The sequence below is a fragment of the Lampetra fluviatilis genome, chromosome 34 (assembly GCF_964198595.1).
Source record: "Lampetra fluviatilis chromosome 34, kcLamFluv1.1, whole genome shotgun sequence".
NCBI classification, from domain to species: Eukaryota; Metazoa; Chordata; class Hyperoartia; order Petromyzontiformes; family Petromyzontidae; genus Lampetra; species Lampetra fluviatilis.
In genome coordinates this window covers 2,450,523-2,464,820 of record NC_136308.1, presented here as the reverse complement: position 1 = coordinate 2,464,820, position 14,298 = coordinate 2,450,523, and the positions used below count along the sequence as shown (strand labels likewise).

Sequence of the window (14,298 nt, the reverse complement as noted above, 5' to 3'; positions counted from 1 at the left end):
TCAGTCTCTTTCTCTAAGTAGATGTGGCATTTTCTTGTCATAACACTCGGATAATAACAAAAATCTCCATCTCAATAAGATGAAAATTAAGCGTATAGTCATTTACATTCCAAATTTGAACAAGGTGTCCACTCTTGAGATATAACGATGGAGAATCATTAATGATGTGAAATTCGAAAAAAAATGCTTGAATATTTTTTCCACAACACTGGCCTTTCACCGTGTGATGATACAGTCAGTCGGTGATTAACAGAACAAGTGGTGGTGGCAGCTTGTCTCATTGGGAAATTGCTTTGTCTTTGCCCAAGCACCGGATCGGCTACTAACTTGACATCTTGGGTTTGACTCTGACTGGCCTGATGAGATTAAAGCAAGTTGCCAAGGCTCGTGAGTTTGTTATTTCAGTTCTGTTACCAATGACTACAAAATATAATTATAAAAAAAATCTTACACATTTTAGTCTAACTTCAACCCATCCCACTGCCCATTTCTGCCCATAAATAGAAGATCAAGGACTTAACAAACTGTGAATGTTGCAAACAATATCACTGATGACTGCCCCAATACAACAATTGTATTCTGGTGGAACAAGCAGACTCCACACAGCTGCCACCTCGGATGGAATGTAATTGGCTTAGAACGCTAAACATACATTTGTAGCCCTGTTGCTTTGTTCTAACGCGATATGAAAGAAGAAGAATCCTGTCCATGTGAACCACTTGCTCATCTGCAATGTGTAAAATTGCTGTCAGACAGATCCTGCAAATATCTCAAAGGATGTTTGTGTCACTTATGGACAATTTCATGATATTAAATTTGCTTTTAATGATGCAAGACTGCAATAAACAAATACTGATTTCATACATTTATGAAAATTAGGAAATACATTTTTTTTTCAAATTGCAAAAATTAAAGGACAAGGTACCCATTTCTATAAAAACTTACAATGAATACAATTTCTGTCAAGGTAGCATGGGCCATGCTTTGGTAGGTTGGGTGCAAGGTGCCGATAGCTCAAGTAAGAAGGGGAGAAAGGCTGGAAACAATGAGCAAGTCGTGAGTTAAATACTTTTCGAGTGATGTCTGTGCCAGACAAAAGGTGTCTTTTGAATCTGACTGTGCGGAGCTTAAAATAACAATGCGTGATGATTAATAATTATGTATGATAATTATGATTGATGATGGATAGATGGAGGATGAAGATGATCAGGGATGATGATTATGCTTCATAATTGATGGATAGAAAGATGATAATGGATTATGATGATTGATTATTGTTGACGATGATGTTGTTACTCATGGTGATGATCATGATGATAATCTTAAGTGTCCATGTTGAACAAAACAGATATTTTAAAAAAAGCACTTTCAATTGAAAACAAACAGCAGCCACATTGGCCTTGGGATATGCTGGCCAACACCAAGACTATCGTGTTTGTCGGAGGAAAAAAAAATCAATGCCGATGTTGAATACAAAAGAGGAGAGCACGCATGCTTTGTCATGGACAGACAATTGGGGAAGTGGGCAGACGGGTGGATGATGATGACTATGATCAACCATCAATCTGCACTTACACTGCACATAATCCCGCACGTTGTCATTGTAGTAATTGCAAAAAAAAATGTAATTCCGCATTAATGAACACAGGTATGCGAGTGAATGAGGCTTTGATTTGCTTCTCTAATCCCTCACCCGTGCCCATAATATTGAACATATGGGCCACAACGCTAGAATGCTGTGTTTCTGTGGAATTACATTTTAGTAGAAAAGTGGATAAGATTACCTAAGCATTGTGGTAATGAGCTAAAAGCCCATGAAGCACGCGGATTACAGTGGTGTGTTTATTAAATTAAATATGCCTGGATGCTGGCTTCTAGGTACTGTTATTTGTTCCTAATTGGTTTGCATTTGACAACAATTCTGTTACCGATGTGCGCTTATCGCCCTGGCACGAAAAAATGGGAATTAAAACACGAATTGATTCATAATAGAGGTGTTTTGGATTTGATCGCGTAAATATATGAATGTGTCGTTAAAACCCGCCACCACCCGACACAGCCAACTAGTAAGAGTTGTCACGTAAACAGAACGTGGACAATTCGTCACTAGTAGAGCATCACCGGTATGTTGGAGAGCCAAGCCACAACATTTACAATCTGAGTACGACGTTTCGCCAGTAATTACAACTAGCTTCATCAGGCAACAGCCAGATTTATTTATTTCTCATTATTTAAGTTTTAAACGTGTATTGGACAACTTGTAATTAACTGGTTGGCTATATATGTGGAACATTATAGCTCTGTTTTTACAGGGGGGGGGGGGAGAGAATGGGGGGTTCATCTTAAATTCTTGACGTCTTTATTCAAGTATTTGGCTGTTCTCATCCCCATTGGTCAACCTGAGCCAAACAAAAAGTAATATTATCTCCATGCCCAATCCAGCATTGTAGCAACGGCCATCTCCCTTGGCAGTCAAACACCTGTGGTGAAAATTATGCATTTCTCTGGCAGGACGTGTAGTATGTATGCTATTGTATCTATGTCTAACTTCATCTTCTTGGTTCTTTCGGTAAAGTCACGTAGAAGGGAAATAATAAAATAATAAAAATTAAACTATATTATAATGTTTTACGTGACTTTACCGAAAGAACCACGAGGATGAATCCCTGCAGGCACGAAAGCTTTAAATCGAAATTTATGTCTAACTTCTTTCACACCATACGTAGCCAACCGTGCTAATCGGCGGTGCAAGTGACGGACAAAAAACTAAATGCAAAACAGTTCTAAAGAAATGAGTTTTTAATCGAGATTTGAAAGCGCATACATAGCTCCAGTGACTTTCCAGTGTCGGAAGGAAGAGCATTCCAGACGGCCTAGTATTTATAAAGGACTCTCACTCTTGATTTTTCACCAGTTTCAAAATTGCCACTAAATTAATCAGCAAAGGAGGATAGTGTGAGCAGCCTTAATTCATCGCGCCTACTCTATTGCGTTCATAAATCGCGACGTTCGTTGCGTAAGGCACTTAAGAATGTGAGACAACGCAACGCCAGTGATGATGATAGCCACATCTGAGCAAGGGTTAACAGCCTCTTAAACATCAATACCATCCATTAACAAACCTCAAGGGTGTATATTTTCAAATTCCCAATTCGTAAAAGTCATTCTCAGTGTAGTTTGCTGTCAATTTCGTCGCCAAATATTTGAAGACACTTAGAGAATACAATGCACATGTATTAACTTGTACACTATCATGGACCTGTGCAAACTTTAGAGATCGAACACCAAAAGTTGCCATTTCTGTAGATCCGTACTGGTCTGTGCAAATGTTTGAATTACTTAATAATGTTCGGGCGGGAAAAAAACAAGTTTTGCAAATTGCAACATAATCCTAATATTGACTTTAAACATTGCCAGCAAAGTTAAAGACAGACATATAATTTTGTGTACTGAGGACAATGCTTAACATGCATTGAGCCCACCAAATATCCATATACTGTATAATTAGATGGACAGAGTCACTGCAACAACAACCACCGTTCACCAAGAAGTGGTGATGACAACACCATGGCGCTTGTGCCAGGCTAAGTGCACGTTAAGGCCAGGTGAAGTGTCGAACACCCGCTGGCAGGTCATGGGACAGACCCAGGTGCCACGGGTCGACTGAATCAGATGACTGGCTGATGCACCACCTGTGCCCTCTACTGTGCCAACTTGCTGTATTTTATCCACCCGGCACTCTACTCGTTGTATAGGGACATTCATTTATGAGGACAATGTTCTTTCTAACAGATGAAAAAACCACTATTGTTTGTGGTGAATTCATGGAAGTTAAGAGGCGTGACATGCATGTCATTTAAATCCCCAATGATGGGATGTTATGTCGGTGAGTTTCTCGCCTAGAAATTAAATGAAGAGAGTGGGAATTGGGGTTGCAGTATAACACTGAGTTGGTCGTAAAGAGAATATTTCAATACTAATACATGATGGTAGCGCATACTGATTGCCCAGAACAACAGTCCGAACTTCGCATTTGGACCAGACCTAGCTAACTTTTTTATAATTAATTTTGCAAATGTAATTTTCTCGTTTAAGCGCAGTGTGCAGGTGGTGCTGTAACAGACCATCCATCCCACAATTAATGGTTTGAGTCGAGGCTCGCCAATCGGTGTGGTCCACCAACGGTTACATGTGCACATGTGCACCCAATCCCTGCTATTTCCATATACAGCACTGGGGTATAATATATTTAGTAAACTTAATACAAAAAGTTTAAATAACGGATTACTCCCCAGCCAACTGTCAAATTCTATATCTCCAGACCAATCAATCATCTGCTTCTGAACTGTATACCTAACGTACTCCACTCCTTGTCTTTCAACCGTAACTACAAATAATCAAACCTATCCAGCTGCCAGGCACGTGGTTAGTGTGATCAACTCGATCAACAGGTCGTGATCTCAAATTCCATTCAGAGACTGTAAGTTGATTACGACAGTATCAGAAGTTAATGGTTGTTTCCCTATGAATAAACATGGCCCTGCCATAAAAATATGGAATTTCTATCACTCGTTTTGGAAATGAGCACTGCCCAAAACTAATTTTAATATGCGGACATTACCTAGAGATGCAAAGTAATTTGCATGCATGAGAAACTAAATTTGCATTGCATTACAGCCGTAAAAAAAACGAATGAACAAGGGACAGTAGGATAAATTGAGCAGCTGTTATATAAAAAATACACGCATACAGCATGGATTTGAAGCTTTCGTGACTGCAAGGATTCATATTCTTAGGTTTTTTCGGTAAAGTCACGTAGGTAAAAAATTAAAATTAATTCATTTATACCTGATGATGATTGCTTGTGTTGCAATCGAAACGTCGTGATTTTTATTTTATTTTTATTTTACTTTTATTAATTTTAATTTCAATTTTTTACCTACGTGACTTTACCGAAAAAACCTAAGAATATACAGCATGGAACCTATTTATCGAAGTCAGTGTGGGTGCAATTTTTAGCTATGGTACTATATCATGCAGTGATTTTTTTTTCTGTATCAATGCAGTTTTTCTAAATTATGTATCTTTACTATAACACCAGCATGATGATATATCGATGTCATGTCGGAAGTTTTGGACAAAATAATGCGAAAAAGTTTGCCTTAATCTGCAGAAAACTGCCAATGGGCTGGAATTCTGTGATTATTTTGAAGCAACGTATGCTGTGTGATATTCAAACTATTCAGTCAAAACTTCTAAACAATTGTTGAATTATTAACAAGCGATAAGAAATATTAAGGTTTAACACATAGGCTTTCGCGACCAATATCATCTAAAATACAGGTTTATTTTGGTTAGATATTTACGTGATCTAACCCAAAAAAACCTGTATTATGGATGAGATATTACTTTCCAATAGTTTACTATCTTTGATACAGTGTTAGCAAAAAGTTCAGTTTTCTTTGACACTGTTGATGTTTACGTTCTGTAAATCTAAAGCGATTTCTTGTGAGTGGCACGAGAGGTCACATAACACACAGGGACACGCAACGAAACCAGCAAGACCAGCAGTGATCATCATCATTGTTTCAAATCAATGAATTCACGAGTGTTAGTATTTAGATAGTATTTCATAATGTTTTTATTATGGGCGATTTTAAGAGGCCATCTGTTGGCACAAGATGCTCATAAATGGCCACGTCAGAGCGTCGAGTGGGTACTGCCACTGGCCGAGTCAGTGGGGGGGGTGGCACGTGCCCCCCCCAATGATCCGATCAAAATTAGGGATTTCGTTGGGGTTTATTAGTAATACATCGGCATTTTTCGACCCCCACTGCCACAATAGTCTGAGTCCATAATTGGCAATAAGTAACGGCAAAGTAGTTATAAGGACTCACATAATTGTGCGTAGTTGCGTATACAGAACACGACTTCTCTGAAGGCATTCACCTTCAGCGAGTGCGATGCCGATCACACACGGTTCGAATTCGACCCTCGATCGATGGCTGTGCCATCGCCGCACACGCGTCGAATAAAAAACAAGGGACAAGTCCTTACCTACTAACAACTCCTATCGTTTTTCATTGCTGGAGGGGTTGCCCCCCCCCCCCCCCACCTGAAAATCCTGGCTCCGCCATTGAGCACCGCTGAGTTCGTGTGTTGGAATTTGGGCAGCCACTCATTTCAAACTGCTTCTCAAGGGCTCTGGCTTGACAGTCTCAGCATACATCGTCGATGACTGCAGAAAAACAACGTTGGTGTAAAAAACATGGAGTCCCCTTAATATTCATTCCCTATCTCTGAGTACTAACATTTCTAATGTTGTGGGTGATATTTAAATGTACCGGCAAACCCCTCGTATCCATGGCCTTATTGCATGCAACTCCGATCATATGTGGCACCCAAGTGATCTGTGAAAAATCTCATTATCCAAGAATGAATTATTCATATTGTGTACTTTTTTCACGGATAACAGGAGTGACCTAAAATGGCAGAAAATACATCCTAACATCTACAATTAACCACAAATCAGTAACAATAAAAGTGTTACATTTATGATATTTCCTGCGTTTTATGACACAGAAGTAGCAGTAAATGTACTCTATTATTCCCATATATACATGGCTCATTGTTGAGATATCAGTATTTATTTTTACGGATAATTACGACCTGCCAATAGCATACCCCAACATGATTAATATAAAAAAGAGTCTCATTGTACGCAGTTGTGGTTTTTAGAATAGCCTGCTATGGCCCACTCAATGTATTTCTGTATAAAGATCCGTTCTATAAGCAGATTTAATCATCGGGATTGATGTCAGAAAACCTTTATAAATGCTCAATTTTACAGAGGAACATAGTTCAATGACTTTTATCTCTACAAACGATTGTTCACTGCATGCACATACGCGCTTCAACGAATGAAATACAACACTGCAATTGGATACAAAACAACAGCCACCGCAAAAACAATAGCCTCTGACTCCGTGAAGTTCGGTAGATTGGAGGACTCATGCAGATGGGAGACGATTTTCAGTCACGTGATGAAAAACAAATATTATTTGTGACATTTATCCCACCGTGGTCTCAATTATACACGTGGCTGGAGTTTTTGTTTTTCCTCTAGCAACTGAAAAGCTTCATCAACGTCAGCCGCACATTATCGACGAGGGTCTTCTGTGAAGAACCAAAGCGGTGACGATATGGATCCCTGAGTGCCTCCACACACAGGCACGACATTGTGATTCGAGCGTCTTGGAAAGATGACCCCGAGCCTTTACAGGGTCGTACATCTCGCGTCACGCACAAAGGGAGCTTTCTCGACGTGGGAACTTTACGGCGGGGAAGCTGCTGTACGTTACAAAGCGAAGCCCCAACCGCTCTGTAAAAAAATAAATTGTGAGCGCTATCTCTCTGCGTTCAGGCCGGCTGTTTGTACCATTACACAGCAGCAGCAAGACATCACCCATTGGCTACCAGCGAAGGCAGTGAGGGATGCACACGGGCTTGCGTGCATTTGCACGGCATGCGCGCACATGCCGTGCCACTTTTATAAACGGCCCACGTACCTCGGTTTCGACAGTCAAAAGTAAAGAATGGCCGCTGTGCGTAGCCCGTGACGCACGGCTGTGATCCAGAAGTCGGATTGGTGGATCGTGCGTGGAGACACTCGCCTTCACAGCAGCTAGATGGTGTCTATTCCATGGGTAGCACAGTAAGTAGGTTGCTGGAACACTGTGGATTTTGGGAGTTATCCCGGCTCATGAATGAGCACTGTGTACGTATGCACGCTGAACTTCTTTCGCACCGCCGCACGTCGCCAACCATGCTGACCGGAGGTGCTGCGGTGAGGGGAGAGGACAATAAACTCAACACATCAAGCCGTTCCGAATAAATGAGTTTTCGATTTGGATTTAAAAGTGCCGTAGCTGGTCTCATCATCACACGTACAGAGGAGCTGGCCGCTCGTTTCGGAGCTGCCGGGCCCGCTGGAAAAAAAGAGTTCACACGACACAATTCTGGCTTTGCTGCACGAAACGTGTCGATTGTCATTATTAATCAGTTTGCCGTTGGATAAAATGTAATTGGCATTTGTAACTTCCGTTCAGGTCGATTAAGTGAAACATAAGAGGCAGATGTTGATATCAAATCAATGTGTCAATAAATTACGTTGACCAACGCAAAGCTGTTCGAACGTTGAACTTCAATGGTCCCGTGCCTATTTGACCTCTCTTCAGTTTCCCACGTAGCAGGCTTTTGCAACCAATATTATCCACAATAAAGGAGCGTTGGGGTTAAATCGCGTCAGTATAAATGTGCCGTTAACCCGCCATACTCAAATTGTAAACATTGCGAGTTTACTCTCCAGCACACCGGTGCGCTGTAAGTAGTAACGAATTGGCACGTTTTGTGCACGTGACAACGCTTAGTCATCGGCTGTGCCGGATGGTGGCGGGTTAACGGCACATTCATATGTACACGATCTAACCCCAACAACAACAACAACAAAAACATGGTCATGGGTCTATCCCTCTCGTGTAGCTCTCCTTCCCAAGCAACGAAACCTTCCTGACGAAACACTCACTTGACCTGCTGCAATATGAATTCCCTCCTGCTTTCACATTTCACGCTGCTGAATCACTACCCCTGTTCCAGTCCAGGCTCAATACTTCCCTTTCCTCTGATACGTATCACTGGCTGTTCTCCTACCCATTCGGTGTTATTCAACTTATACATGTTCTCATAAATAACATATGCTGTTTTTTTTTTACAAAGCTTCTTGAGATGCAGTTGTATTCAAATACACATAGAAAACAAATACAAAAATGTGATCGCATTGCATTGTATAGTGTATTAATGCATGCAATATTCTATGAGGAACTTCTAAATATATAAAATAAAGTAATCCAATGGTTATGTAAACACGTAGGCTTTCGCAAACAAATATTATCCACAACCCAAAATACACCCTTTATTACGTCCAATGGTTATTATATGAGTTTCACTCTTCAGCGGTGACATTTTACAACATGATTAAAATATACTTCATGAAAGCAGAAAAAATAAACGTACGTGTTGTACATTTACAATGCTTCGTTGCCATTTGGCAAAACCTATCCACGTCCATTACAAGAGCAATAACAAACTTTGTAAAAAATAATAATAATACAAACTTTCTCAAGCTGAGCTCTAAATATTTTATCACAACCAAAATTATATATTCTGGAAGGTACATCCACAGTGCATGAAACAGGGTAAATACAACAAACATTAGCCAGGCCTATGAAAAGAGAACACATAGAGGTACGTGTTATGTCCAGGAATGTATCATCTTCTGCTCTGGTCATTTCACATTCCAGATCAATATTTCAGCCAGACAATTTCTCTGCTGGGTTTATAAACACACACTGCATGGCATCCCAATTGATTCTGTCTGACTGCCTTTGCAACATGATAATCCCATGCAGCTGCTAGATAAATGAATGGCCCAATCAAAGTTTAATTAGTATGGATGCAGTCCTCTTTACAAACAATTATCCCAAACACCTCACCCTGCAAAAACACACAAAGTTAGATACTCTGCCTCAACCGGGTACGCTTAATTGTGATGGATATGCTTGCTGATTGAGCACACACACACGTCTCGTTGTGTCCACGTCACTCTCCCCCATCGTGAACGAATCTCATGCTCTTAACAAGCAGTGAGCCACAGGTGAATGTGTGAGCACAACCTTGCTTAAACGGACCCAATATAAGTGATGAAATGCACTTAAAACGCTTCCTCTTCGACTCCGCTCAATTTGCACACAACTCGCAAAGTGTGGCGAGTCGTGTGCCAGAAAACGCGGTGCGAGGTGCCTACTGGGGGGAAATGAAAACTTTGCAGAGCGCAGTAGCCGCTCTCTGACGCAGATTTCCATCAACGGCACAAACCCCACACGTGGCTTCACATTTTCAGCAAAGGAGGTTGCTCACCCCGAGTCCTAGGAGCGCTCCAGTTTGGGCGGGCGCCTCCAAAACTCCGAATGATACAACATTCCGCTGCGAGACTTTTCGATCGCACCCGTAACTGAGATCACGGCACCCCGACACCTCAATCCCCCCACTGCCTCCCAATCCAATGCTGGATCAATTTTAGCATTGCGCTAACTGTTTTAAAGATCCTCCGTGGACTCGCCCCCACTGCTTACCTCGACGCCAATTCCACACGCGCGCGCTCTCTCCGCTCCAGCAACCATGGCGCTTTTTTCTTTATCGAAGCCCCCAATCGACCATCACCCAGTGGGAGGGAGGTCTCTCCTTTTCCTCTGCTGGCACCATGGTCAAGTTGACACTTAAGAACTCCGTTTGTTAATTTGCCTATAATAGATAAACATTTTTTATATCATATCCTGAGATGTGGTCACATTTCAATGCTATAAACATTGAAATTGTATCGTGTCAAGCGTGGATGCCTGTGAAATGCAATGTATGTCCATTGCATTGTTTCAAAAAGACATCGAATATGAATATCGCTGATGATGTCAGATGGGGTTCGCGAACCCTCTGCATTTGTGTTTATAACTCTAAAATGTCAAACGGATTGGTCATACTCCCGTGTGTGAGCTTTCTATGGATAATTCAGTCTACACGTGCCAAATGCCCATCCGTGAATTAATTGGCCAAACGATTCCAAACAGGACCAGAAGGAGAGTTTTGGAGAATCAGTCAAAATGTTCCTGGGCAAGAGATTGGTATTGTTACTTGTTCACATCCCCTAGGCAGTAAAACGAGTGTTTTTTTTCATGAAAATTACTATTTTACACGCTTGATGCCGTTTGTGCACACTCAATGATCCGCGCATTGTACAAGATGTGACATAGAAAATGTGATCCGGAAGAGTCAGGAAGTTCTTCATATTCCTAATGGTGTCGACGAGTCAGCCACAAGTGGCATCCCGGAAGTACTCCAGTCTTCACATTCTGCGAGATGTCTTGTGGGTAAGAAGTGCGACCTTGAACTTCCCTGGCAAAGTTGTTTTTGCTCTGATCAGAGAAATTTGCTCAAACAAGAGGGAGTGACCCAACAGCAACAGCGATGGCATTGTATAATCCGAGCCTTTTCAAGGATAAGAAAAATAATTCCATGAGTGATGGCAACAGAAATTACATTATCTGTGATTATGCTCAGTTGAAAGTAGAAATAATGCAAATTAATCCAACTAATTATAGGAATCACGTACAGTGTCCCCCTATAAATTTGGATAAGAAGGGTTTACTGTCTGCACATAACAAATTGAAATCAGTTCCTGTGCAGGTGCTAGGTGGATTATTAGATGGCAGTATCATGAGAGATGAAGGTGGTTTGGGATGCCTTCATCAAACAGTGCATTGATGATGGCCGAAGATGATGATGATAATTATGACGATATTGCAAATCCTATTGTGCTCTGATCAAGGTGATCTGAGTTAGATTCTCAGCCATGGCTAAGATCAGTGGTGAGTGATAGAACACATTCCTGCGGAGGGAGCTGGTAGGAACGTTGGGTTGCTCGGTCAATGGCCAGGGTCAACGGCGGCGTGGTGTATTCCGCAAATATGCCCGACTGTGAGGGCGGGCACAAGCCGGCGTGAGTAGGTTAAACGTTGAGTTTTATAAGGGCACCACGGGGTGACCAGCCCCTCCCCACCCAGCCCCACCCCTCCCACCCCCCACCCAGCCCCACCCTCCCCACCCAGCCCCTCCCCACCCAGCCTCTCCCCACCCTCCCCACCCAGCCCCTCCCTCCCCACCCAGCCTCTCCCCACCCTCCCCACCCAGCCCCTCCCTCCCCTCCCCACCGAGCCCCTCCCTCCCCACCCAGCCCCTCCCTGCACGACGGACGGACGGTCACAATCATCCCTTGTGGGCTGGTGGAACCAGTGGGTTCCTACCAGTATGAATCAGTTCTGTTCTCCCCACTTCACCAACCTACATTGTCCAGTGTGGTGAAGTATGGTCAAACAACACCCATAACTGACATGGCGTGGGGTGGGGGGCCTTCATGCAGCAGTTGATTGACAAATGTTTATAAACCATTATTATTATCACTACGTCTCCACATATATGCACGCTTCTCCATATATATGTGAAGTAAAATACCAAGGTCTTCAGATATACAAGCCCTTGGCTATCATATCGCATTTCTCAACCGGAGTCATTGAGCACTAATGTTCCCAGCAGCAGCAACACGGAGAGGTGAGCCAATGAGCATCGGGGCATCGTGCGTATGTACGGCTGGAGAAGTCGTCAATAATGCAGCGTTGTTTATCTCCGCAGCTAGGTGTGTCACACTTAGCGGCTCGCACTCTGGATTAAATGACGGATTGTATCGTCAGTGTTTTTGTTGTTGCTGATGCCGAGCATAGCTGCTCAACTGTGGCCGTTTTATATATATATAGCTGCAGTGCCGTTGTGCGTCTTCAAATTATCGATCAGAGCGGTGAGAGCGAGCATGTGAGGAATCAAAGGTTGGGAGTTAAATTCTCAGTCAAGTACATTTTTATTTGTTTATATGTGTGGCGTTTTCTGGTGAAAATCTGGCACTCAAAGCGCCACGATATTAACACCTGACGTAAAATTTGAATTTTCTAAACAATTAAAAATATATATTACTACCTACAGGGGACGACTCTCAGCCCTTTATTCCCTTAGGGTTGATAAAGTGAGTGGTATGTAGTGGCAATATCCTCCAGTAGTGCACATTTTTTCTGGCACCAATCTCTTACAACAACTACATGGCTGAATAAATGATGCAGGTCATTACGACGGACACGACCAACATCAAACTAATCCGTTTGATAAATATCCTTCAAACTGCTAATACTTAATGTTCCGCACTAATCTCCCTTGGTCGGCCCTGAGCGAGCGGGCGCACTGAGAGAGAGGACGATCGCGGCCAGCGACGCGGCCAGCTCGCTCGGCGCCACAAACTCGCCACGATCGGCCACGCCTGGGCCGGACCCTCACCTGGAAGAGGCGCAGCATGTTGGCCACCATGATCGAGACGGGGCTGGCGGCCGCTCCAACCACGCCGGCGATGCGCTCCGGCTTGGCGAACGTCACCGGGTCGCCGTTGGTGCAGCGCACGTCGGACGAGTCCCTCTCGAGGAGCGCCTGCACGAAGGTGAGCGACTGCTCCAGGGCGTGCGTGTCGCGCGAGCACGTGTCGAGCACGCGCGCGCCCAGCGTCACGTTGGGCAGGATCTCGGGGTCGGCGTTGATGCGGTCCAGCGCGTACAGCATGGCCTCCAGCCGCTGGACGCCCTTCTCCTTCTTGATGTCTCCGCACGGCGACAGGCCGCCCGGCCCGCGCGCGTGCACGGGGAAGAGCCCGCCGATGGAGACGTTGCCCTCGATGCGGATGGAGCGGGAGTAGGAGACCATTTCCTGAGCGTCGGCCAGCGACGCCAGCGCGGCCGCCACCACCACCGCCGCCGCCAGCAGCAGCAACGGCGGTGGCGGTGGTGGCGGCTGCAGGCGCGGCGATGGAGGCGGTGCAGGCGGAGATGGAAGTGGTGGGGAGATGCGCACGGGACGCCGCCGGATGTTCTGACCGCCGCTCGATGAACTCATCCTCAGGTCCTCGCCGGGAAATGGCTCGCCCCCCACAAAGCGGCAGGGAGATGAAAAATGAAGTTTCATCAGTGGCTTCGCAAAGGGCTACTACGAAGTACTTAATCAGCACGTGAGTGTTCGCGGTGGCTTAGGTGCTGCTCACGGGGGAATCGGCCGAGCTTAGCACTTGATCCACACGAGGCGATGATATCAGGGATGTAATAGCCTCCCGGTCTCGCCAGCACCACTACCCGCACTTTACTTCTTTTATACAAACGATTTCCTTTTCCTCTTTTTATATATTTTTTATTTCCTAAAGCGATTTTTTTTATTACAGTGCCCGATCCCTCAGCGGATGAAGTGTTCTTGTTGTCAAGAGGATGATGATCCCAAATTGTCTCGACCTGCTGGTCGGCTTAAGCCGCAGACGGACACCCTGCCCGGCGAGGACGCTTGCGAGCGGCTCTCCCCTGGGGGACGAGGTTATGAGACCTCAGGTTGTCCACCGCGTCCCAGGTGCGAGTAATTCCCTGTAATTGAGCGAGAAATCGATGCAGGAATAAAGAGTGACGTGAAGGAATACCCTCTTTCGCGTTCAAACGAACGAGGGCAAAGACACGTCCAGATCTTCTTGGCTCTTTCGGTAAAGTCACGTAGAAGGGAAATAATAAAATAATAAAAATAAAACATAATAAATTATTATTATGTTTAAAAGTAAAACAT

General features: G+C 43.9%; 1 protein-coding gene across 1 annotated transcript in view; it reads right to left on the bottom strand.

The window, feature by feature from the left end:
• The window catches only part of LOC144944279 (metabotropic glutamate receptor 8-like), a 262,753-nt gene extending 248,687 nt beyond the window's left edge, over positions 1-14,066 (bottom strand). Inside the window, exon 1 of the mRNA XM_078872301.1 lies at positions 12,988-14,066. Coding sequence (XP_078728427.1) covers positions 12,988-13,662 — 675 coding nt within the window. The 5' untranslated portion in view covers positions 13,663-14,066. The remainder of the gene's footprint in view (positions 1-12,987) is intronic.
• Between the last annotated feature and the right edge of the window lie 232 nt (positions 14,067-14,298).